The 23,665-nt window shown below is 41.7% G+C and overlaps 1 protein-coding gene across 3 annotated transcripts in view; it reads right to left on the reverse strand.

The window, feature by feature from the left end:
- LOC109921678 (rho guanine nucleotide exchange factor 17-like) overlaps positions 1-23,665 on the reverse strand; it is a 432,839-nt gene that overhangs the window by 7,360 nt on the left and 401,814 nt on the right. For 2 of the 3 annotated variants that reach the window (XM_048597756.1, XM_048597754.1), the window contains exons 13-19: positions 20,020-20,213; positions 18,065-18,330; positions 14,296-14,542; positions 11,040-11,126; positions 6,110-6,177; positions 4,528-4,676; positions 3,304-3,478 (exon numbers count right to left, since the gene is read on the reverse strand). In XM_048597756.1, coding sequence (XP_048453713.1) covers positions 3,304-3,478; positions 4,528-4,676; positions 6,110-6,177; positions 11,040-11,126; positions 14,296-14,542; positions 18,065-18,330; positions 20,020-20,213 — 1,186 coding nt within the window. The remainder of the gene's footprint in view (positions 1-3,303; positions 3,479-4,527; positions 4,677-6,109; positions 6,178-11,039; positions 11,127-14,295; positions 14,543-18,064; positions 18,331-20,019; positions 20,214-23,665) is intronic. The other variant, XM_048597755.1, reaches the window with a different exon arrangement.

Below are 23,665 nucleotides of genomic sequence, written 5' to 3' on the forward strand. Positions count from 1 at the left end.
GGGCCTAGACCCTTCTTCAGAAATTTTCTGAAGAAGGGTCTAGGCCCGAAACGTCAGCCTTCCTGCTCCTCTGATGCTGCGTGGCCTGCTGTGTTCATCCAGCTCCACACCTTGTTAACTAACATTGCTGAGGGTCTGGAATATAAGGGAGGGCAGCCTTCCTTCTCTAAAGTTCAGAACAGATGTTTGTCTAAATTATTTTAAATTGACAGCATTGTTTCACGAATGTATAATAAATCCATTGCAGTTAGGGCAGCCAGTAACAGTAAAGGACACTTGTATTCCAGGCTAATGCAATATATCACTGCTTTTCATAAGACCAATCCTCATTGTCCAGTGGCGGGTTAACAAGTAACATTGGTGGGTTACTGGAGAGTTACTGGGGTAGGGCATCTCACATTCCTAGTTAGGGAAAGTGCGTGGTTCAGGTAAAGTTGCCATAGTCCTAAAGGGCTGCTCTCTCATTAGAGAGAGATGTCAGATGGTGGTTTGACCTGAGGGTCACCACACCTCAGGCAAGGGGTAAGCTTGAGAAAGCAGGAGTTTAGGGTAACCTCAGTAGATGCAGGATTCAAACCTGGGCTGTTGGCATCGCTCTATATCACAGACCTGCCATGCAGCCAACTGAGCTAAGTAGACCAACAGCAGATAGCAGGGGAGAATCTCTCCTCATTGTGATACAAGATGATCAAAAGCAATGTTTGGATCTAATGAGAAATAAAAGACTGAGTACATGTTTCAAGAGATAAATAATTAGAAACTCGCCAGATACAATCTTTTGGCCAGACTGCATAACTTTAGTAAAATACTCAAGCCTGGGCAGATGTGGTAAACACTGAAACTTATGTTAAAAGGTAAAGGTTTGCCTGGATGTTATGGTAAGCTACGAGCAGAGGGCACCAAAAGAGGGAGATGGTCTTTCTGAATTAAACAAAGCAAATGATGGTGGTTATATCCAAATGTTTTTGAACAAACAAACATCCTGACTTTGCAGATAACAAGGTGTAGAGCTGGATGAACACAGCAGGCTAAACAGCATCAGAGGAGCAGGAAAGCTGACGTTTCAGGCCTAGACCCTTCTTCAGAAAAAATGACTTTGCAAATAGGTTCTGGCGAAACGTTTTTGACCTCAAATACTAGGCAGAATTTCACATGGATGGTGGGGTTGCATGTAGCAAGAAATCTGGCGTCACCTTCGCTGATACAATGGCCGGGAGTTCAGATGGAATAAAGATTCCAAACTGCCAGCTCCCTGGGGTCATTTAATTGCCACACTGCTACGTCAGAGGGCAGATATTCTGTCCCTGAGAGCTTCCAGCTGATTGGAGGCTGGCAGTTCTGCAAGTATCAACAGCACCCCCAGGAGCAGTGGCCACAGCCAGTATTGCACTGGGCCAGAGATCAGCAATGGATCCTCTAAAGGCAGGTAAGTGGGGAAGTACAGGGTTCCCAGGGGGTTTCTGAGTGGCCCCCTCAACCGGAATGCCTTCGCTCACAGCTGACTGAATGCTAGCAGCAGCAGCAGCAGCGGAATTGGGCCTTTAGCCTCAAGTGGTGTGCAGGTGGCCACCCCAAACCTTCTCAACCTGGGCTTAAATACAGAAAGGGGCAGGTAGTGGGGTCAGTACCCTGCAGCCTTCCACCCAATCACATGCAAACCCAGCACTCTTCCAAACTCTTTCTGCCTCCGCAGATTGCTGAACATTTCCAGAATTTTCTGTTTTTCTTCCTAACTTCTCAATAGATCTGTGTTTGTACATTTGTTGATAATCCCCTCCTCACAATGCAATTTATATACCCCAACGGTGTCCATGCTGTTGAGCAGGGAGTGGCCAGGATACTATACAGAATCAAGGCCCTTCAGTCGATTGCTGCTGAACAGACCACTTCACTTGCTGAATGATAGTGGCCTAAATCTTCCGGAATCGGGATTGTCGGAGATCGGGTGCAATCTGGAGAAATCTTGGTTCACAAGTAAGTGACAATACTGCTGAGATGTTTGAACCTCTGATAGGCTAATGTATGTTGCCTAGGGCTCTCCCAGGCAGACTCCAGCATCGAACTCAAGATGGGAGACTTCAGTCAAATACATGGAAAGTACCTGGATTGACCCTGGAAAGGTTACTCAGTTTAATGTCTAATTCAGTGATTAATAGCATAGACCTAACTGCACCAATCACCACTCCAAGCTGTCCTGACTACTCCACTATCACCCTGACCATGTGACTAATCAGCTGACCACACAACACATCCCTGACTGACGCTCTGTTGCCCTTATTGGTCTGGCCTATATGTTACCCTAGACTGACACCAATGACCCATAACCAGATCCACAAACTCCCAACTGCCCTCTGAAGTGACCAAGCCAGCCATTCAGTATGAGCGCAGTTAGGGATGAGCAATAAATGCTGGCCCAGCCAGCAATACTCATATCCTGGAATGGAATTTAAAATAAACTTATTCACCCACTCATTTCTGAAATATTTACAATGTGCCTGAGTATGGCTCCCGTTCCATCATTTTTGCCCCTGACGAATCACAGAATCCCTACAGTTTGGAAGCAGGCCATTCAACCCATCAAGTCCACATCAAACTGCCAAGGAACAGCCCACCCAGAACCAGTAACTCTGCATTTCCCATGGCTAATTCATCTAGCTTGCGTATTCTTGACCACTATGGACAATTTAGCATAGCCAATCCACCTAACCTGCATACCTTTGGACAATGGGAGGAAACCAGAGCACCCAGAGGAAACCCATGAAGACATGGGGAGAATGTGCAAACTCCAGACAGCCTGAGGTTGGAATTGAACCCAGGTCACTGGCACTGTGAGGCAGCAGTGCTAACCACTGAGCCAATGATGCATGGATCAGTAGCCTGGCTGGGACATCACACAGGCTTTGTCAATGCACTCAGCACAATCTGAACCAGGAGGTTTGTGCCACTTTTATCGGATGGATATAATTCCATTGCAGTAATCTAACCTCCTCACACTGAAGACACTAATTAAGTAGAGTTTCCTAGGTATGTATTGATGCCTCACCCATGTGGCCATTCATCCAGTGAAGCTGCTACTCCACAGGTTTTCAAATGTGGCATTTTCAGAGAAAATGTTTCACTGTGGGATGAAAGTGCAGTCAGAAGTGATTGCTTCGAAAATGCATCCCTACTTTTGAATCCCTAGGTTTAATCTAACTTGGAGCCATATTATTATCTCTAAGCTATAAGGCGTTACAAGCTGCTCCAGCTACGTTGGTTTCTCAGGCACATTAGGGATGTACTGCTCTGAAGTGTTTTGCTTACCTGCGAGCATTTTGTGAACCGCAGGAGCTACGTCGACCTCTGCCAGGTTTTCGTAGGTGCCCGCGTGGTACAGCTTCACCTGTGCGCTGCTTTGGAGTGCAATCCAGACGCCCAGACTGGAGCTCACCATACTCGTCACACACCGATTGGCGTCTTGGCCAATCTGGATCATGTGCTGCCATTTAATACAGAAACAGACAAAGGGTCAGCAATCTCAACTTTTACACAAGGTTGCTCAGTGTAAGGACAACGGTCAGACCTCCTTCCAGTGGCGTACGCAGTGATGCCTAATTACTGCACAGTAATCTACAGTGTCGAAACCCTGCGTGTTTCCCCAGTCTCCACTGTCACTTTGGCGGAACATCATAAACAGTTGGGAATGCCTTCACCTTCACCACATGGACTGTACAGTTCCACTACCAGCTTCTCAATGGCAATAAGGGATGGGCAATCAATTCCGACCTGGTCAGCCACGCCCCCTTCCCATAAATAGGTAAGAATAAACGAATTGTATTCAGTTACATCTTAAAAGCAGTGCTCTGTGCCCTTGTTTGTATTTATTAAATTGGATTTTTTTTTATAATTATAAAATCTTCAGGCATGTCCACTTCACATTTATATCATTCATATTTTATGTTACAATACATTTTGCAACAAAGGATACTGTTTGGTTACTGTACTAGGCAAACGGAGGCAGGTTGAGGACCATGATTAATTCCTTCAGAAAATTAATGTGCAAGCCCATCACCTTCAGGGTGTCATCCATTGCTGTAGTGCAAATTGTTTGCAGTTATATCACTAACATTATGGAGGCAAACTGAACAGACATGCGCTCCAGTCTGCCCAATTTCCTGATGTTTATGGCTCCCAGGTCATATCGCGTACTTGGGCAGAGTGGCAAGATTACCTTCCATTACAGGTTTTGAGGTATTTTAAGTTTTAAAGCATATGAGTGGAGCCAGTCCTCAAGCTGATAATTCCCGTGTTCTAAGTATTCATGTATTTTCTAAGAAGAGTGTCGCATTATTTTAATGTGAAACCTAAAACTGTGCCAAACAAACAAATTCAATCCAGTGGCACTGCCCCACTGATGGAATGATTGCCCCTTTATGTTACATGGGACGTTAACTTGCTGGCTGAGGTGCCAAGCTCTACTTTCTGACTGCATCGGATCACAGCTGGTATTTGCATTTATAGATGACGCCAACCCAACTTAACACTGACCTCCTGGCAAAGTGTGGCAGTGTTGATGATGAGAATCCGATTCTGGCATCCGCACCAAAGCTTTCCTGCTACCTGCACCATCTTGGTGACAGGATTTCCTGGCGACCCCAAGCACAATGTGTTTGAGTTCTGTGGATCCCAAAAGCTTCCTGTATTGAGGCAAAACACAACAAATAATTAAGAAAACTGCTGTGCCAAGTGAGGGGATCAAACATTAAGATTTTCCCTGACACACTGAGGAAATATTTAATCCTTTTGGTGGCCAACTCATTTTTCCTCTATTCATTATTTTCAGTAAACAGACAGATGTGAAGCCCCTGCTGAATAAAGGAGAACATTAAGTACGTGCTAAGGCTGCTTTAGATCCAGGCGACAGTTTAATATTTGTCGACATGTCCTCTTTTCAGTCTGTCCGCTTTCAAAAAGAGCCAAAATTTTGACAGCAGGAAACCACCTATCAAATTGATGGAATCCCACAACATCTTATTTTTGAACTAAGATACCAGAAATGACAACTTTGGCTCTAGACAAATGTAGACACATGTCTAAAGATGAAAGAGATGTGCTTATCATATTTGGTAAAGGTTCAATCAGAAACTGTTACACCATTAATTTCAGGTTTCTTCTCCAGTGAATTAAATATCTGGTGAAAGGGTGGGAAGGGTAGGTTTATTAGGAGGGAATAATTTTAATTTCGCAAGACGGTAAGAAAAATTAGCAACCAGTGTGACTTTTCTCCTGATTTTCCCTTATGCTGAAGTCAATGGAGGGAAGTAGAAAAGTTGTAAAATCAGCTACAGATTTGCTATCACTCTCCTTGTACCTTTCCACAAATTGAAATTAACCACAGTGTTTCTAAATTATTGGGATGGCATGATTGTCTATGATCAGGCAAGCAGCTAATGCAATGACCTTAACTGCATCCCTGATAGTTAATTTGGCAATCAGCTGAGAATGGAACTGAACTCTAAAATAAGGTCCCAGGGTCAACCTTGCTGAGGCGGCTGTAAGGCTGCTAGCTTGACAGTGGTTTCAGTGTTCCAGGGGCATATACAGCCCAATCATTGTCATCCACTCTTTTTCTCTGTCTGCTGAGCTAAATTGCCAGGTTAGGATTGGACTTGGCAGTGGGGCATTCCACAATCATGTAAACATTCCAACTTTCAAATCCAGGGACACATAAACTATTACAGGGACATCTGGAAGTCCATTCCATTTGCTGACATGTTTTTTTCTATGTAGAAGAAAATAGCAATATTAAAGAGATATAGGCCATTCTGTCCCTTGAATGTGATCCATCATCCAGGGGCTCTGACATCTGTGGAATCATACCCTTGACTGAGTCAATGCATTTAGATTAAGTGAGCAAATTTTATTTAAATATGTCTGTAAATATTAGATACTTAATACATTCAATGAGAGATAAAAGCAAACATGGATTTATTTCACACTCTTAATAACTCTTCCAGATAAACAGCTGCGATCTTATCATGGGATTCATTCCACTGGATTGATGACATTGTGTTTACTGAGGTGTTCTTTGTAGTTATCTAATAAATCTGATATGAAACCCTCAACAAACCTGCGTCTCTTTGGTAGACCATCAATTCACCATTTGCCAATGACACAAAGACTTTGTTGTCGAGATACCTATTAGGGAAGGAAAAGAAATAAAGGCAGATAAACTGGTCTTATCTCACAGTGGTTTGAATGAATACCTGCTGATGGGACATTTCAAGTGCGAAGAAGTTTGACAACTGCTCCCAGTTTTCAAGCACTGGCTGGTGTAGCAACACTAACATTCAACACTCACCAGTGTATCCCATCATCGCCAAAGTTGCTTTAGTAGTTATGGCATGGATGCTCAGTGGCTAGCACTGTTGCCTCACAGTGCCAGGGATGCAGGTTCAATTCCAGCCTTGGGTGACAGTTTGTGTGGAATTTGCACATTCTCCCTGTGTCTGTGTCCGTTTGCTCTGGTTTTCTCCCACAGTCCAAAGATGTTCAGGCTAGATAGATTGGCCATGCTAAATTTCCCTGCAGTGTCCAGCGATATGCAGGGTAGGTGGATTAGGCATGGGAAATGCAGGGCTACAGGGACAGGGACGGGGTGTGGGTCTGGGTCAGATGCTCTTTAGAGGGTGACATGGACCTGAAGGGCCAAATGGCCTCTTTCTGCACTGGAGGGATTCTATAATTTAAGTCTAAAGAGAAACTGAGACAAATATATTATATCTGAATCATTAGCATTGAGAAAATGTTGGAAATTATAGGACGTGTAAGCGAATTGAGAGGAGACATTCTAATATTGCAAACCCTCCTTTGATGATGCCCTCTCCCTTACTATTTCAAGGGGTAAGAATGTCCAAGAGTATGTCATCTTTATGTAAAGGATCTCTGGGAAAAATTTTAATTCAACTACACATTTGCTAACTTTCAGAAGACAAGTCAGAATTCCCTGCTCTAAAGTCCTTGCTTGAAAGCCCATGTTCTTAGCATCAGTGTAGCTCTGCAACCCAGAGCACTGTTCACAAGAGAAGGATCATTGCCATCTCACTTGTAAATGCATCACCCGATCCATACACTGGGGAATTTGCTGCTGGCTGGGTATGCTGCACAGTACAAGGATAAACCTCCAGTGGCCAAAATAGCCTGCATCTCATTGACAAGACATTTTTTTGCAAGAGACTACATCTTTATATTTTCATTATTTTAGAGTATGGACTGAAAACGTGAGCAAATGGACCCTGCTTTAGAAGGGGAGAATATATAAGGAGTTATTTTCAAATTTGGTAAAAAAGTGAAGCAGACTGGTGCAAATGCAACAATGATACTTTTGGGAACACTGTACCTAGAGAAAGCAGTGCTACCTCTGAGAGCTCAGGGCAACTCTGCCAGATACAGTCTTTTGATTGTTTTTCATTTGGCACCTGCACTTGTGGGTTCAGGAGAACCCAGCACAGCAACAACCCTCTGATTGGTTGGGTTGCAGTTTGACAAAGACTCTGCGAAGGGAGCGAAACAGAAGAAGACAAAAGTCTCAGAAGCTTGCACCATCAAAGCCTCTCAATCACTCTGTTTGTTCGCTCTGAAAAAAAAACTGTCCTCTCCGACTGTGTTGAAAGAACAGAGAAAGACTACATTTAAAGCTGCTGAAAGGAAAAAGACTAAAACCAAAAGACAACAAGAAAGACCCTAGGTCCAACCAAGTGAATTAAAGATTGCTCACCACTACGCAGATAACATCATCATCAAAAAATAAAAAGGATTGTGGAACTAGTTCATTTAGTGTGTGATTTTGGACAGGTGACCACTTTCCCTGCTCTACTCATTATATTTGTGTTTATCTTTTTTTTGTGTATATTTGTGTGTGTATCAGCATTTCAAAAAGGTTAAAGCTTAAGATATATAAATTGGAAATCCCGTTCTTTTACCGTTTTTGTTAAGTTAGAAATGTTACAATAAATAGTTTTCATTATTTATTATTTAAGTAACCTGGTGTGATTTGCTTTTATCCTGGGCAGCAAAAAATTGGAGGCAGCTTTGAATTTCTGGTAGTTCCATTAAATCTAAACATTTGTTGTCAGCCTAGGAATAGTGAGGCTTGATTGCCAGTGCACTATTCCAGTGGGTCATGACTATGTTTGGGGGCCCCTTGGCTGGGAAATTTTAAAACAGGGACACTGGAAGATTGGAAATAGAATCAGTGTAGGTTAGAAAGGATTAAAGCCCAGACAGCAGGCTTTTCTTTAAGAAATAAGATAGCAATAGAAGCTGCTAAAGCCTTTCTGCAGTTGGAAGAAATGTTCCTGATGAGCATCTGAGGAGTTTAAAAATGCCAGGTTGATTAAATTGGCAAGTAAATTAGAACTGGAGTTGCCTGCCAAAGCTAAAAAGGCAGGAGTAGCAGCAGAGCAATTGGGTCTCTTTGAAGTACAAGAGAGACCAGGTACTCTAAGTGGTGAGACATTGGACTAAGTTAATACTGAGACTCATTCAAAGCAGTTTGAATGTGAGGAAAAGAGAGATGCAGCTGGAGATGAAAAGCAGGAAATGGAGATGGAATTCCAGAGGCAGAGAAATACAAAAAAAGTGAATTTGAATTTAAAAGAAGGGAACTGGAGACTTAAGAGAGCGAGAGAAAGAAAGGGAGTTTAAGCTTAAAATAATAGTTACAAAAAAAGTTGTCAGATGCTGATGGAGCCCCTGGTGGGGAAAATCCTAGTCGTAAATCTAAAGTCTCTTAGGGAAATGTTTAAATTTGGAAAGGCCAAACCAGAATTTCAAGGAAAGGATGTAAAGTCATTCTTTATGTCATTTCAGAAACTTGAAAGACAAATGAAATGTCTGAAGGACAATTAGACATTGCTCAGACAAAGCAAGTTGACAGCATCTGAAATTTCTGCTTCACTTTCAGGAGACATTTTTATGTACTACGACATGACAGGAAAGGCCATTCTGGGCACATGTGAGTTAGTTCCTGAAGTATATGGGCAATAGTTTCAAAATTTAAGGAAACAGACTGGACAAACATACATTGAATTTGGAAGTGTTAAAGGAAGTGATTTAGAGAGGTTGTTATGGGCATTAGGAGTATATATCATGCGTGAAGCTCTGAGAGAGCTCATTTTCCTCGAAGAATTTCAAAACTTTACTAGCTTTTCAATTTATGTGTTGTAACTCTGAGAATCATGAGGTTTGATTTCCGACACACTACTCCATTGGGTCACAACACTTTTAAATATATGTGCTGATGATTTAGATGCACACGTTTTTTGTGTGACTAATCAAGTTATCGACATTGAGAAACACTGTTTTAACATATCATTTTAAATTGCATCAAATTATGAATGTAAGACAGTAAATGGCTATAAAAGGGAATAGTCAGAAGTTGTAGCTCATTCTAACTTTCAAAATCTCATGTGTTCTTTTCTCTGTCTGAGATACAAACACTCCAGCTTGACTTTCTGTAGGTATTGACATCTGCTTTGTGTAGGTTCCCAAAAAGGATGTCTCAACTCATAGAAATCATAGCATTCTGATATTTTCAGTAGGACAATACCTTTAATGGGTCAATGACTATCATTCTTCATGCACATCCTGAAAAATGCAAGCCCAGATTTTCTATCTGTTCATTTAACTGTTAATTAAACCCAAACTATAACTTTGTTATGTTGTGTGCTGTCTCATCAACTCATCATCTTTTAATGAGCTCCACCCTCACTTTATTTTGTTGAATCAACTGACATTCTTGGTCTCACTATCTATTCTATTGTCTCTTCTATTGTCTATTATCTATTGTCAAACAGAACTTCTGCATCTCTGCCATTTGCAAAATGATTTCAGTTTTCTCTTTGTTCTAACAAATGTTATAATTTCTCCAAAGACTAAGTCCCCGAGCAGTTCAACACAGCTCCTATATCTGGGCAAATGTTTCTAGGAAATCTCAAAGTCTCAGCAGATGACATGATTGGGCGTGCAGTTGGTATTCCCTCTTTGAATTTGTTATCTTTTTGGTTTTCCTTAAATTATTCTGTCCCCTTCTTGTTCTTTCTAAGCTCCAAACAAGCTGTACTTGAATCCCTACAGTGTGGAAGCAGGCCATTCAGCCCATCGAGTACACACTGACCCTCTGAAGAGCATCTCACTCAGTCCCATCCCCCTACCCTGCAATTCCCATGGCTAATCTACCTAGGCTGCACGTCTCTGGACAGTCTCCTGAGGCTGGAATCGAACCTGGGTCCCTGATGCTTTGAGGCAGAAAAGCTAACCATGCTGCTCGACTCAGCCTTGTATGCTCGCAGTGTTAAAATCAAGACCTGTCACACTGCATCGTACCTTACTCACCTTTTCGCAGAACTTCAATATGAGCTAATCTCTCACTCTCTCCCCCCTTTTCATTTAAACTTCCATGCTTTTAGAACCATCACCAGCTGATTACTAATTCCTGCTTTACCTCAGCTTCACATATTAATTTTGTCTACTCTCAGTGATGTCCAGGACAAACTGTCATACCCAAGAGCTGGCTTGCCAATTAAAAGGAAATCAGAACCATGCCAAAGAGTGCTATACCATATAGCCCAACCAAGAAGTGGGAAAGCAGGACTGGAGTCACAGTCTATTCAGATCCAAATTAGCTGGTGAGATCTTTCCTTGAGGATAGAGTTTATGAACTGCTCAGTCTGACAGCTTCTTCCAGACACCATGCCCAGCTGCTCCACCTTTATATCTACATTCTCAAACATATTTTTATTCAACCTGTTCACAGTTGTTATGATACATTTCTGGTGCAGGTGGGACTTGAACCCAGGCCTCTGGCTCAGAGGCAGGGGCACAACGACCACACCACTGGAGCCCTGTAATAAATCTCTGATGTCGTCATTTGGTTGGGATATTAATAATTAATCCATTAATCCCAATCAGCCGCCATATTAAAAAACAGGAGCACAAACTCACATGCGTTATGAAAGAGTGGGTCCAAAATAAATGGGAAGTGTTGCCTTTGTACTTACAGGATGCACATGACTGCCGCAGAGTGCTGCATTTTCATACTGTTCTTCCGGTTACGGATGTTATCAGACGACTGATAGACATGAATGCTAAAAGAAGAGGTGGACAAACATTACCAAACTCACAGAAAGCTGTGACGATTTTGAGTGCTAGCATAAAAATACAATAAATAGGAGCAGGAGTAGGCCATTCAACCCCTCAAACCTTCCCCATGCTGTATGATCATAGAGTTATACTGGTCTACAGCACAGAAAATGGCCCTTTGGCTCATCACGTCTGCGCCAGTTAAAAGCAACCATCTAACTTTTCTAATCTAATTTTTTTCAGCACTTTACCCATAGCCTTGTATGCCTAGGTATTGTTAGTGCACACCTAAATGCTTCTTAAATGCTTTGAGAGATGTTTAGAATCCTATGTATTTCAATAAGATTACCCCTCATTCTTTTAAACTGTTATGAATAAAGGCTCAACCTGTTTAGCTGCTCTTGCTAAATCAACTCTTTCATCCCAGGAATCAGCCAAGTGAATATCATTTGAACAGCCTCCATTGTAGGCATATACTCGCCTAGATTCAGGAACCAAAACTGTACACAGTATTCCAAATGTTCCAGTACTCCAACACCCTGTACAGCTGTAACAAAACTCCACTATTGTTAAACTCCAAACCTCTAGCAATAAAAGCCAAAGTTACATTTGCCTTAATTTCTTGTTGCAACTACGTGCTAACATTTCTGCTTCATTCACAAGGACACCCAGATCCTTCAGTGTTGCACTTTTTTCGAAGTGTTCATCCATTTAAGTAAAAGAGTGGCTCTTGATTCTTCCTACTAAAGTGCATGACCTCATACTTTCCTACATTAAATTCCACCCACCAGGTTTTTGCCCTCTCACCCATTGATATCCTCTTGCAGCTTCCTTATGCCCTCATCACAATATGCTTTCCCACTTACTTTTTCATTCAGCATATTTGGATACATTACAGCCTGCCCCCTCCTCCAAGTCATTAATATAAATGGTAAATAATTGAGGTGTTAGGGACTAATTCTTGTGGCACTTAAGGAGTTATGTTATTTCAATCTGAAAGAGACCCATTAATTCCGATTCACTCTATACTATGTGCTAACCAATCTTCAATCCACGCTGGTACGTTACTCCCAATGCAGTAAACTGTTAACCTGTACAATAACCTTTCGTGTGGCACCTTATTGAATATCTTCTGGAAATCCAAATACACCAAATGTACTGGCTCCCCTTTCTCAAGTCTGTTTGTTACATCCTCAAAGAATGCTAGAAAATTTGTCAAATATGATTTCCCTTTCACAAAACTATATTGATCCTGATTATGATAAGCTTTTCTAAATATGCTATGGAAATCCTATGTCTATCGTCTTGTGTTGTTGTAATATTCAACCTGACCACTTGATGGCTTTATATACAATTCTACCGCAGTGCTAAATTCCATAGAGTCGTAAACAGAAACAGAAATTGCTGGAAAACCTCAAGAGGTCTGGCAGCATCTGAAGGGAATTAGCAGAGTTAACATCCAGTGACCCTTATTCAGAACTTTTTCTTTTCTATAGAGTCACAAATGGTTTGAATTGCACACAATAAGCATGTCACTGCAGAAGTTACAACATCCAATTGTCATGCTACAATAATTACTGCAAGGCAGATGATCTTCTGTTGGTAAAAGAACATTTGAGACAAATTTATTAAGTAGAGAGTTGAACACAACATGGCAATAGGCATCAAATACTAGTGCCTCAGAAGTGGATTGCATCTGTTATTTCTATTGGAGGTGATTCTGCGTCTGCCCTTTCCCTTGTTATATTCACTCCCGGCTGTGCCACAATGACTGAGTTAATATACTGCGACACTGCTGTGTTCTCATTTCTGTCTGCCTGTTCTCCTGTTCTTGTTTCCAAGGGCTGAGCTATGGACCTCTATTGGATTGGTCCAGATAATGGAAAGCACTGCAGTGGATCGCCTTTGCTTTCTGTAGGATGGCTGACTTAAGAAATCCTTCCATTCTTAGTGCCTGCCATCTGGCAGAATAGAATAAATTACAGGTTAATGATCAACCTATTTGGCCATATTACAAATGCAACTTCCATGGCCAATAAATCCCGGTGTGGGCCAGGTGGGGAAGCTACCATTGCACCACAAGACTTCATGTTTCTCTTCTAAACAATTTATATTCTCCAGCTATGTATGGTTGAAAGTGTTCTATCGTGTATCTCATATTAATGGCGTATAATCTAACAACTTCAGCAAAACCTTCCTAACCCCACATAATTTTTTTTTTTCCTATTCATTTTGTGGGATGTGGGCGTCGCTGGCTGGCCAATATTTCTTGCCCATCCCTAGCTGTCCTTGAGAAGGTGGTGGTGAGCTGCCTTCTTGAACCGCTGCAGTCCTCCTGCTGTGGGTTGACCCACAATGCTATTAGGGAGGGAATTCCAGGATGTTGACGCAGCGACAGTGAAGGAACGGCGATATATTTCCATTTTATCAGATGCATTGCATTTAAGGCAAGGACAGCTCCAATACTTTTTTAGCTTTTTAATTTACTTCATTATTCATCTCCTGCCTTTGGAACACAGACTTACTACTAGACAACCTATTTAGGAGATTGGGATAAGTCATAAAATGACCAATGGAATCTTTTGGAAGTAAAATTGTTGTGTTTCAATTGTAGTCATAATCTTAGTGATATGGCAGCAAACAGCAAATGATTGGAAGTATATTTGAGAAAGATTAATCTACAGGCTGTGGGGAATGAGTGGGAGAGTAGAAGCAATTGGAAAGCTCCTTGAAAGAGTTGGCACAGACACAATAGGCAGATGAATGTCTTTCTTGGTGCAAGATTCTGAATGTGTACTGTGCTGTTTCAATGCATTGATACAGTCGGAGTAAGGAATGAGTCAATTGGAAGAGGGAACAGAATCAGTTCCTGATCCCACAGTTCTCTTCTTCCAACCATTCTATCCTTAAGTCTCACTGCTCTCTCCCAACACCAAATTAACCCCAATTCCTACTGATCTATCATGGGTGTTACAATGTGTGAAATCATAAGCATAACTACAAGAAATAACTAAGTTTCTAAAGTTCTCATCTCTAAGAGTAAAGTGATACAAATAGTGTTCCAACTAGTGCTCCTTTCCTAATTCAGCTTGCCCTGGCACTTAAATTACACCATATGGTGATCTTGTTTTGAACTTTACAATGAATAATTTGAATGAGAAAGTGACCACTCACCACCCATCTTCTGTTCCAAGCCACATGGAGCTTTGGTTGGCCTCAGGATCGATGCTCAGAAGTTCCTCCAGGCTTGCTCTGGTGAAGGACCCTCTACTCGATCTCCTCATTGCCCGACCATCCATTGGACTGTCACTGTTTCGTGTTTGACACAAAGTGTTGGAGTTGGCTATGAAATCAGACTCAGGTTCCTCCTCTGAACTTGTCGTTTCAGTTGCAAAATCTTTGGAACTTGACATCTCCTCATCTGCAAAAGAAAATCATTGGTGTGGATTGATTGGCTGTGTTTCTGGCAGGAAGGTGAAGGGTGAGTTTGTCTAATTCAATTTTTTTTTCTTTCTCCCATGTGCCGGAATACTAATGTTATTCCTGTTCCAATATCACACCATTATTTTCTCATCAAGCTCATATTTGAACTCTATGCAGTTCCTTCAGAAGTCAACACATTCTGTCAATTTAATAACAAAGCTGATACAGGACATATTCCAAGGTAGGTCATGCTACAGCTGGACACCAAGATGAGAGTGATGCAGGTTGGACTCACAATCAAATTCAACAATCTCTTCTGGAAAAATATTTCCAAACAGCACAGTGAATGCTAATACATTGCTGCATGTAGAAGCTGTGCAAGATTTCCGTGTCCCACCATTCTGTGATGCTTTGAATTGATGTACCAATGTTCAGGATATGTATTCTTTAACAGAACTTTAATTTTTTAATTAAAATCTTTAATTTTGCCAAGAATCTGTAGCTTCAATGTGCACTTCGAAACAAATTCTAATTCTTTTTCTTTATGAGGTCCTTTAATAGGAATATTCTCAAATCACAAGGAGGTATCTTAGAGAAAGCAAGAACTGCAGATGTTGGAGTCAGAGATAACACAGTGTGGAGCTGGAGGAACACAGCACGCCAGGCAGGATCAGAGGAGCAGGAAAGTTGACGTTTCGGGTTGGGACCCTTCTTCAGAAATGGGGAGGGGGAGAGGAGCTCCGAAATAAATAGAGAGAGGAGGGGCGGGGCTGGGGAAGGTAGGTGGGATGGTGATAGGTGAGTGCAGGTAGGGAGTGGTGGAAATTGGTCAGTGAGGTGGGAGGAGCGAATAGGTAGGAAAGAAGATGGACAGGTTGTGTCCAATCAAGGAGGCGGGGATGAGAGGGAGGGTTGGTCATGGGACGAGGTCGGAAGTGGGGAGATTTTGAAACTGGTAAAATCCACGTTTAGGCCATTGGGCTGTAGGCTCCCAAGGCAGAATGAGGTGCCGCTCCTCCAGTTTGTGGGTGGCGTTAGAGGTTACAAAACATTTAGAATTAAGTTATCTTTAAATCTCTGAATCTTCTTGGAGGAGAAACTTGCTGGCAGGTGAACAAATGTATCGCTTAACCGCTATGGATTAAGAAAGAATGTTTTCTTCAAAGTATTTTAAATTTTTCAAGAAAAGACAGAAAAGCTTCGTCATTTTTAAGAGCAACTCTCCTTTCCACAAGTCTTGGCATCTTGCGGATCTGATTAGTTACAGTCTGAGGGGCAAAAATCCAGAAAAGACTGTCATGGCTGTGGTAATTTGGGAAAGTCAACTGCTGGAACTGATGGAAAATTTCTATGGATTGAGTACAAGTCATTCTTATTTGAAAAATGGCAAAGTATGTCATGCGGTCTGGTAAACCCTGTGATATGCTCAATTAATTGATTCCAGTCACAGCCATTCCTAGTCTAGATTGGCCAGGATGAGAAAGGCATCTAAGTTCATACATATGAAGTTGGCACTGAGGGAAGGCACCATGGGCTCCCAAATATCAAAATAACCATGGTATGAATCAAGACTTTACAATAGCTGGGTGCATAGAGAGGGAGCTGGGGTGAAAACTCCTAAAGAAAGAAAGAAATCATTTGGGAGCTGGTGTATTTTTATTTGTAGCTTTGCAGCATGTGATAGGAACTATGAACACAGGGAGAAGTCTGTTCCGCCATTTTAGATCACTGCTTCAACACCACTTTCCGACACTATCCTCACATGCTTTAATGCCTTTGATATCTAAAAATCTATACATCTACAAATCTGTTTGGATGACATAGCAAGGCAATAGGGTGTTTAGTCTAAGAGTTGTGGGAGATTCTGTCATTTCTCCCTTCTTGCCAAATTCCTGATCTCATAGTTGTGTAAAGGTATAGTGGAAAGCAAATAATTTTCTTTTACAAAAGAAAGAATAATGGGGGAGTCCAAAACTAGAAAATTAAGATGAAGGCGGGAAAATTTAAAAGGGACCTGAGGGGCAACTTTTTCACGCAGAGGGTGCTGCGGGTATGGAATGAGCTGCCAGAGGAAGTGGTGGAGGCCGGTACAATTTCAACATTTAAAAGGCATCTGGATGGCTGTTATGAAAATGAAGGGTTTGGAGGGATACGGACCAAATGCTGGCAAATGGGACTAGATCAGGTCTGTTCTGTGCTGTATGATTCTATGACTCTGTGATTCTATATATAAAGTTATGAAAGGCATGGTTAAGGTGGGCAGTCGGTGTCTTTTTCTCAGGGTGGAAATGTCAAATACTAGGGGGTATAGGCTTATGGTGAGGGGGAAATGCTTAAGTGGGATGCGTTGGGGAAGTTTTTTTAGACAGACGGTGGTAGGTACCTGGAACATGCTGCTAGCAGAGGTGGTAGATGCAGTTATGACAGCAAAGTTTAAGAGAAATTTAGGCAGACGCATGAACTGTGAAGGAATAGAGGGATACAGACGAGATGCAGGTAGATGGCAATAGTTTAGAATGGCATCATGGTTGACAAAGACATGGTAGGCTGAAGGGCCTATTCCTTTAATGTTTTAATGAAGATCTGTAGCTCGGGTTGCGGTTGGAGTTGTTGGTTGGTTCGCCGAGCTGACTGGTTTTCATGCAAAGACAAGCACGAGAATTCCTGGAGGCTTGGCTTTCAACCATTGATGCAATTAACAAACATGTTGAACTAGACCCCACCTACGTACCACTCCGGTACAACACTGGAAACAAGACTGCCCACCGTGACAGGCTGGACCATACAAATTCAGAGCGGGGCAGAGCAACAGCACTTCAACAGAGGCTAGATAGCACTGAAGATGTCACCTAGAAGGGAGACAAAACATGTGCACGAAAACCAGTCAGCTCAGCGAGCCAACCAACAGGCCTATTCCTGTACTATATTGTTCCCTGGCCAGGATTTAGTGTTTTTGCATGCCTCCATATTACTAAGTGGCACTGCCAAAGCAAGCCTGCAGCAAATGACAGTGGGAAGTACCTAACAGAGAAAGAGAAAACTGAAAATTAATGGTAGACATAAAGAAACCAGAGCATTATTGAGGATGAGAGATAGTAGGAACTGTTGATGCTGGAGAATCTGAGATAACAAGGTGTACAGCTGGATGAACACAGCAGGCCAAGCAGCATCAGAGGGACAGGAAAGCTGACGTTTCGGGTCTGGATCCTTCTTCAGAAAGGAATCTGTATCCCTCTATTCCTTCACAGTTCATGTGTCTGCCTAAATTTCTCTGGAAGGGTCCAGACCCGAAACATCAGCTTTCCTGCTCCTCTGATGCTGCTTGGCCTGCTGTGTTCATCCAGCTCTACACCTTGTTATCTCTATTTTTGAGGGTGGATGTGAATGAGATAGTGGCATACACCATCCCATTTAGAAGTATGATTTGAGAGCAAGAGTACTAACTGAATAAAGTAAAATACAGCAATGAGCCACATACAAGTAATAACTGGAAAATAAGAATGATTCAGGTCCTGCTTACTCCCTGTACCCGAGGAGATGGTAGATCTGCTGGCCTGACTTCTCAGTGTGCCTGATGGGCTTGGGGATGACTCATCATCTTCCGTGTCATCGCTGTCGAATGGGTTCAAGCTTCTATTTCCACGTTCAGTCAGTTCTCCCAGTGACTGAGCAGAGTTTGAAATGGAGATGTGGAATGGTTGCTGGGAAGTTGGCTCTTCCAAGGAGACAGTGCTAGTTCGGTGCGGGTGTACACAGGAAGGGGTCAGGAGCAACTCTGACCTATCTCTGAAAACAAAACAGATGAGGAAAAGACACAATCACTCCTCATTCTTTGCACAGTCTCCCTTCTGCCACTTACCCCCTTGCATTGTCCTCAGTCATTAATAGACACAAATGATTGCTCTTAAAATAGCACATGGATGAGAAATATGATAGGGGCAAGGAGAGACCACTGATGGTTTCCAAAGCTAATGGTGCGGAGCAGCAAGAGGAAGAGAAGCCAGGAGATTCTCTGGTGCTGACTGAATGGATAAGAAAGGAAGCAGGCGAGGGCAGTCTCACTCAGCTGGGCAACTAAGAGTAGTTGGAGGAGGCTGATGTGATCAACCATTTCAGAGGCTAAAGGATGAGAAGGGATTGTGGACTATAGTTATAGTCACACAGTCTGTCATCTGTAATTCTGACAAGGGCTATTTCATTTCTGCAGTCAGGGTGGAAACCTGACTGGAAAGGTTCAAATATTGCAAGGTAGGAACAAATTTGGGAGATAACAGGTCTCTTCTAAAGTGTCACATTCAACTTGAAATATTGATTCAATTTCTCTGTCCGATCTGCTGAGAACTTTCTGATTTTCTAACACCTCTGAGGACTTTGGAAAGAAAAGGGAATTCAGGTGGTAGTTTACAAGGACAATGGGATCACTGTACAACACCACAGTAGGTGAACTGCCATCACAGAAGATCACAGTTATGGGTGGTGCCACATACAGTTTTGTCCCCAAAGAAGATGCATAAATATTTCATGTACTTCATGAGAGCTCCCAGACCCCATTAGGGTTGGACTACAGAGCTGAAAGGTATTGTAGAGACCATGGGGTGCTGACAGTGGGCAAAACATGGGGAGAATAGAGGTGCGTATCCTCATACAATGGAAACTGGAACTTTGGTTCAGACAGCTTGACCTAGATATTTTTCTCTGCATGTACTGTTAAAAAATAATATATAGTCAAAAATAACTCTTTGTACACAGGAAAAAAACCCTTTGGACAGTTTGACTCAAGTATAACTCTATAAAAACAAAATCACTCTTTCTGAATTACGACAAAAATTAGGGAAGTCTAACAGCCCCAAAATAAAAGATCCAGAAAGCACAATCCTGACATTAACTAGCAGTTAACAAGCTCTTAATAAGTTTTGTATTCTCTGTTTTAATGTTTACATATAATCACTTGATGGAAAGAAAAGCAAATTATGTTTAAACAAAATTATAATTTTAAGGAATTGTAAAGGAATTTCTTCGCCAGTTTATGCACCACACTTTTTTAAAAATAGACTCCCATCATGCAGAAATAATGCTCCTTAAATACTCTCATTCACTCGGACTTTGTGAGTCAAAAAGTACAGGCAATAAAAACAGTAGGTAGCCAGTAGCTCAAACCTGTATAATTTTCCATTTTGTGAAATAATTTTCTGAAGGTTTGCTCTCAGTGGTCATTTATCTTAACTGGTCAGCTTTACAAACATGTTTTCAACAGGGAAAAAGAGGACAGCTTATAAAAATGCATTTTCGGCTTTTACTCCATGTTACTGGAAAGAAAATTTGTTTGTAAAGATCAAAGCATTGGCAGAAAAACAAGCTGTGACAATATACTTGGTGAATTAGTAGTCCAAAATGGATTGTTTTTACAATTTGTAAATTCTTCCAAGTTATTAACTCTCACACAATGAATGAATGGTTAAGTCTATAAATTCCTACCTGGGTGTACCACTGAGGCCTGGCACAGAGGCTATGCAGATAATCCTTGCCGAACACACTGCAATACAAGCTTCCACAGTAGGTACTGGTTTGATGCTTAGCAAGCAGACCTGCCCAACATACCCGTCACTATTGCATACCCAGACCTCATGGGTGTTGTCTGGTCCACCATGACTGGGGGATGCACAGGAGAACTGAAAATAGCACCATATTGTCCATCAGTATATTAATCCTTTCACCATCCTATTTTATTAAACTACCTTGCTCAATGAATAAAAGATTTTGTATAGCTAGGATGCAATTTAGCTAACAGATTAAGCATTCTGACAGAAATGTTTTTCTGATATTTCCTTCAACTTGCAATTTCACAAAAGTCGATTCAAGTGACAAATGTTCCTAATCTATCATAAATTTACACCAGGAGTAATTCTCCCAATAGGTTACAATAAAGGGATCAGCAGACAAAGTGGACAATGTTAGAATTAATGCACATGGAAGTGATATAATGTGAAGTCAATGGAACAAGATACAATAGGAGAACGAGTCATTGCATTGGATAGCACATGGTCACACTTGGAATTCGTGTCAGATTGAGTGTGGGAGGCTGTTTAGCACAATGCTTGTCTGAAGAAATCAGCCCTGAAAGATGCAACAGCTTGGGAGAGAGTTTTGCAGTTTGTGGGGTGAGCTAGAGATAGAGAAGCTGATTCAGCATTCCTGGTCGTTATCTCGATTGCAGGTTTGAAGTTGAACTGATATCAAAATCGGATTCAACTTGAGGAAGTAACTGCAAAGGGAAAACTGGAACCTAAGATGCTGATGAAAACTGAACAAGGTGGATTTGCTCTTGGCAGCGTTGACCTGGGGGAAAGTCCAGGGTACCACAGCTCATGTGGTGATTATAGAGATGAACTGTGCATGTCATTAGCAAAAACACAGCAACTAACCTTGTGGTAATGGGTAATGCACCCAGTGGTATCATACAAATGAGGAAGAGAGAGAGATCCTACAGTACATGACAAGCAGTCATGACAGCATAAGAAGAAAAGTCATTGAAGCAAATGTGTTAATGTTGGGGAGAGTAGAAGTGAGACAATAAAGTAGCAATGTCTCAGTGGTTTGAGACACATAAAAAGAGGATGTTGGATGATTATTTGGGATAGAAATGTATGCAAGAGTATGGGGGAAAGCAGAAGATTGGCACTAGGTAATGTTGTTCATCTGAAGAGCTGAAGCAGACATGATGGGCTGAATGGCCTCCTCTACCCTGGAACAATTCTATGATTCTGTTATAAAAGCAATAGGGACCAAATGTTTCAATGGCTGCAGAGATTTCAACTCAAGTATAACTCCAGAGCAAATCACTTATTCTGTACTATTACTGTACTATATTTAAGAAAGATTAATAACCTCACATTGCAAGATTTAGCAAACACAATCCAGACATTAATACACAGTTAGCAGGCTCTTAAGTCTCATTATCTCTATTTGTGCTTACATATGATCACTTGCTGGAGAGAAAAAGGAAATTTGAACAATAGTACAATTTTAAAGGAATTTACCAAGCTAAAGGATTTCTTACAGACTTATGCACCACACTTTTCTTTAAATCGTGCCCACTATGTAGAATGGGCCCACTACTGGCCTCATGACTGCGTCCCCATAATCTATGGGCCATTTCTATTAGGCAGAATCAAACTGGATGACAGCTATTTGCCAAAAAGTGGAGGGTAGCATCTTGGACCAAGTAGAGGCCCCCAGAGGCTGAACTGTAGCCAAAGGATACAGAAGGCTGCCCAGGGCTGTCTGGGAAGAGGGTCAACACTCACCTCACTGAGGGAATTACTCCTACACTTGCCATGGCTACCTGTGTACGGTTGTAACAACTGGCTTCCAATTAGCCAGCTGAAGAACATTTCCTTTTTTTCTCAAATGCCCACTATTTTCCAACTATGTAAGTCTCTGGAGTAAGACATTTTTTGGCCACAAATATAATGAATCAGACACCCGCAGCATTTTTCAATAAACTTATAAAAACACATATTCTTTCCTGTGTAGAATGCCCCAAAGGATTGCAACCCCATATGGCTCAAATACTCATCATATTTTACCAAACTGCCATCTCAGGCTTGAAAGCAAGCTAAAAACCAGGGATTAAGAGCACTCTGACAAATATATTTTTAATGAATCAGAAGCAGCATGATCTGTCTCCAATGTGTTCAGTGATACTTGCTGACACAACCTTGACAAAATGTCAGGCTTTGCTCATTTCTGTTAGAAGCATCTCCAAAGCATTCTTCTGTCCAGCCAATGACATCAGTGTATACAACCAAGCTCTTTCAACAGTATAATATGTAGACAACTTGCCAACGTCGGAGGCCAAACTCTGCTTTTCATGCTTAAAGAAACTAGCTTCTCTGCAGGAGCAGGGGATGATGTAAAACAAGGAGGCATAATCTTAAAATTGCTGCTAAGTCAATTAGAACGGAAATTTTCAAGGATGGAACTGATAGATTTTCTGTTAGTTCAGGCAACTGTACAAGACTGCAGTGAGACCACACCTGGAGTACTGTATGCAGTTTTGGTCTTGTGATCTGAGGAAGGATGTTGTGACTCTGGAGGGGGTGCAACAAAGCTTTACCAGACTGATTCCTGAGGTGACAGAACTGACAGATGAATATTCGATTGGTTAGGACTATGTTCATTGGAGTTTAAAAAAATGAGAGAGGATGTCATAGAAACCTATAACTTTCTAACAGGTCTAGACAGGATAAACAGAGGATGTTTCCAATATCTGGGGAGTCCAGAACCAGAGGTCACAGTTTAAAGATATAGGGTACACTATCTAGGAGTGAGATGAGGAGAAATTTCTTCACCCAGAAGTGGTGAACCTGTGCAATTCTGAGTCACAGGAAATAGTTCAGGCCAAAACAATGAATGTTTTCACAAAGGTGTTAGATATAATTCTTAGGGATCAAGGGATGAAAGGGTATAGGGAGACAGTGAGAACAGGGTACTCAGTTGGATGAACATTGGCTGAATGGAGGAGCAGGCTCGAGGGCTGACTAGCCTACTCCTGCTCCCATTTTGTATGTTTCTACATATCAAAAAAACTGACCAAGAATACGTGGATGTACAGAGGTATAGATCAGCTATGATCTTGTTGGATGGTGGAATAACTTACTAGCTCTTAACTATTCCTATTCCATGCCTTTCTTTTAAGTCTTTTCTTACATAAAGATGCTGATTCATGTTTGGATACAGTTTTACAGATGCCACGGACTCCAGTGCTTAGAACACAGAAAAAGTCCATTCAGCCTTCATCCTATAGAGGTTCTTTGTGCCTAATAAAAACCAAAAGAACTGCGGATGCTGTAAATCAGGAACAAAAACAAAGTTGCTGGAAAAGCTCAGCAGGTCTGGCAGCATCTGTGGAGGAGAAAACAGAGTTAACGTTTCGGGTCCGGTGACCCTTCCTCAGAACTGATGGTGGCTGGGAAAACGTCAGTTTATATGCAGAAAATAGGGAGGTGGGTGGGGTAGGGAGTAAACGATAGGATAGAGCCCAAAGAGAGAGAAAGGCAGTGTGGATAGTGGACAGTGTCCTACTGTCTTTCTCTCTCTTTGGGCTCTATCCTATCATTTA

The sequence above is a fragment of the Rhincodon typus genome, chromosome 6 (genome assembly GCF_021869965.1).
Source record: "Rhincodon typus isolate 14 chromosome 6, sRhiTyp1.1, whole genome shotgun sequence".
NCBI lineage: Eukaryota > Metazoa > Chordata > Chondrichthyes > Orectolobiformes > Rhincodontidae > Rhincodon > Rhincodon typus.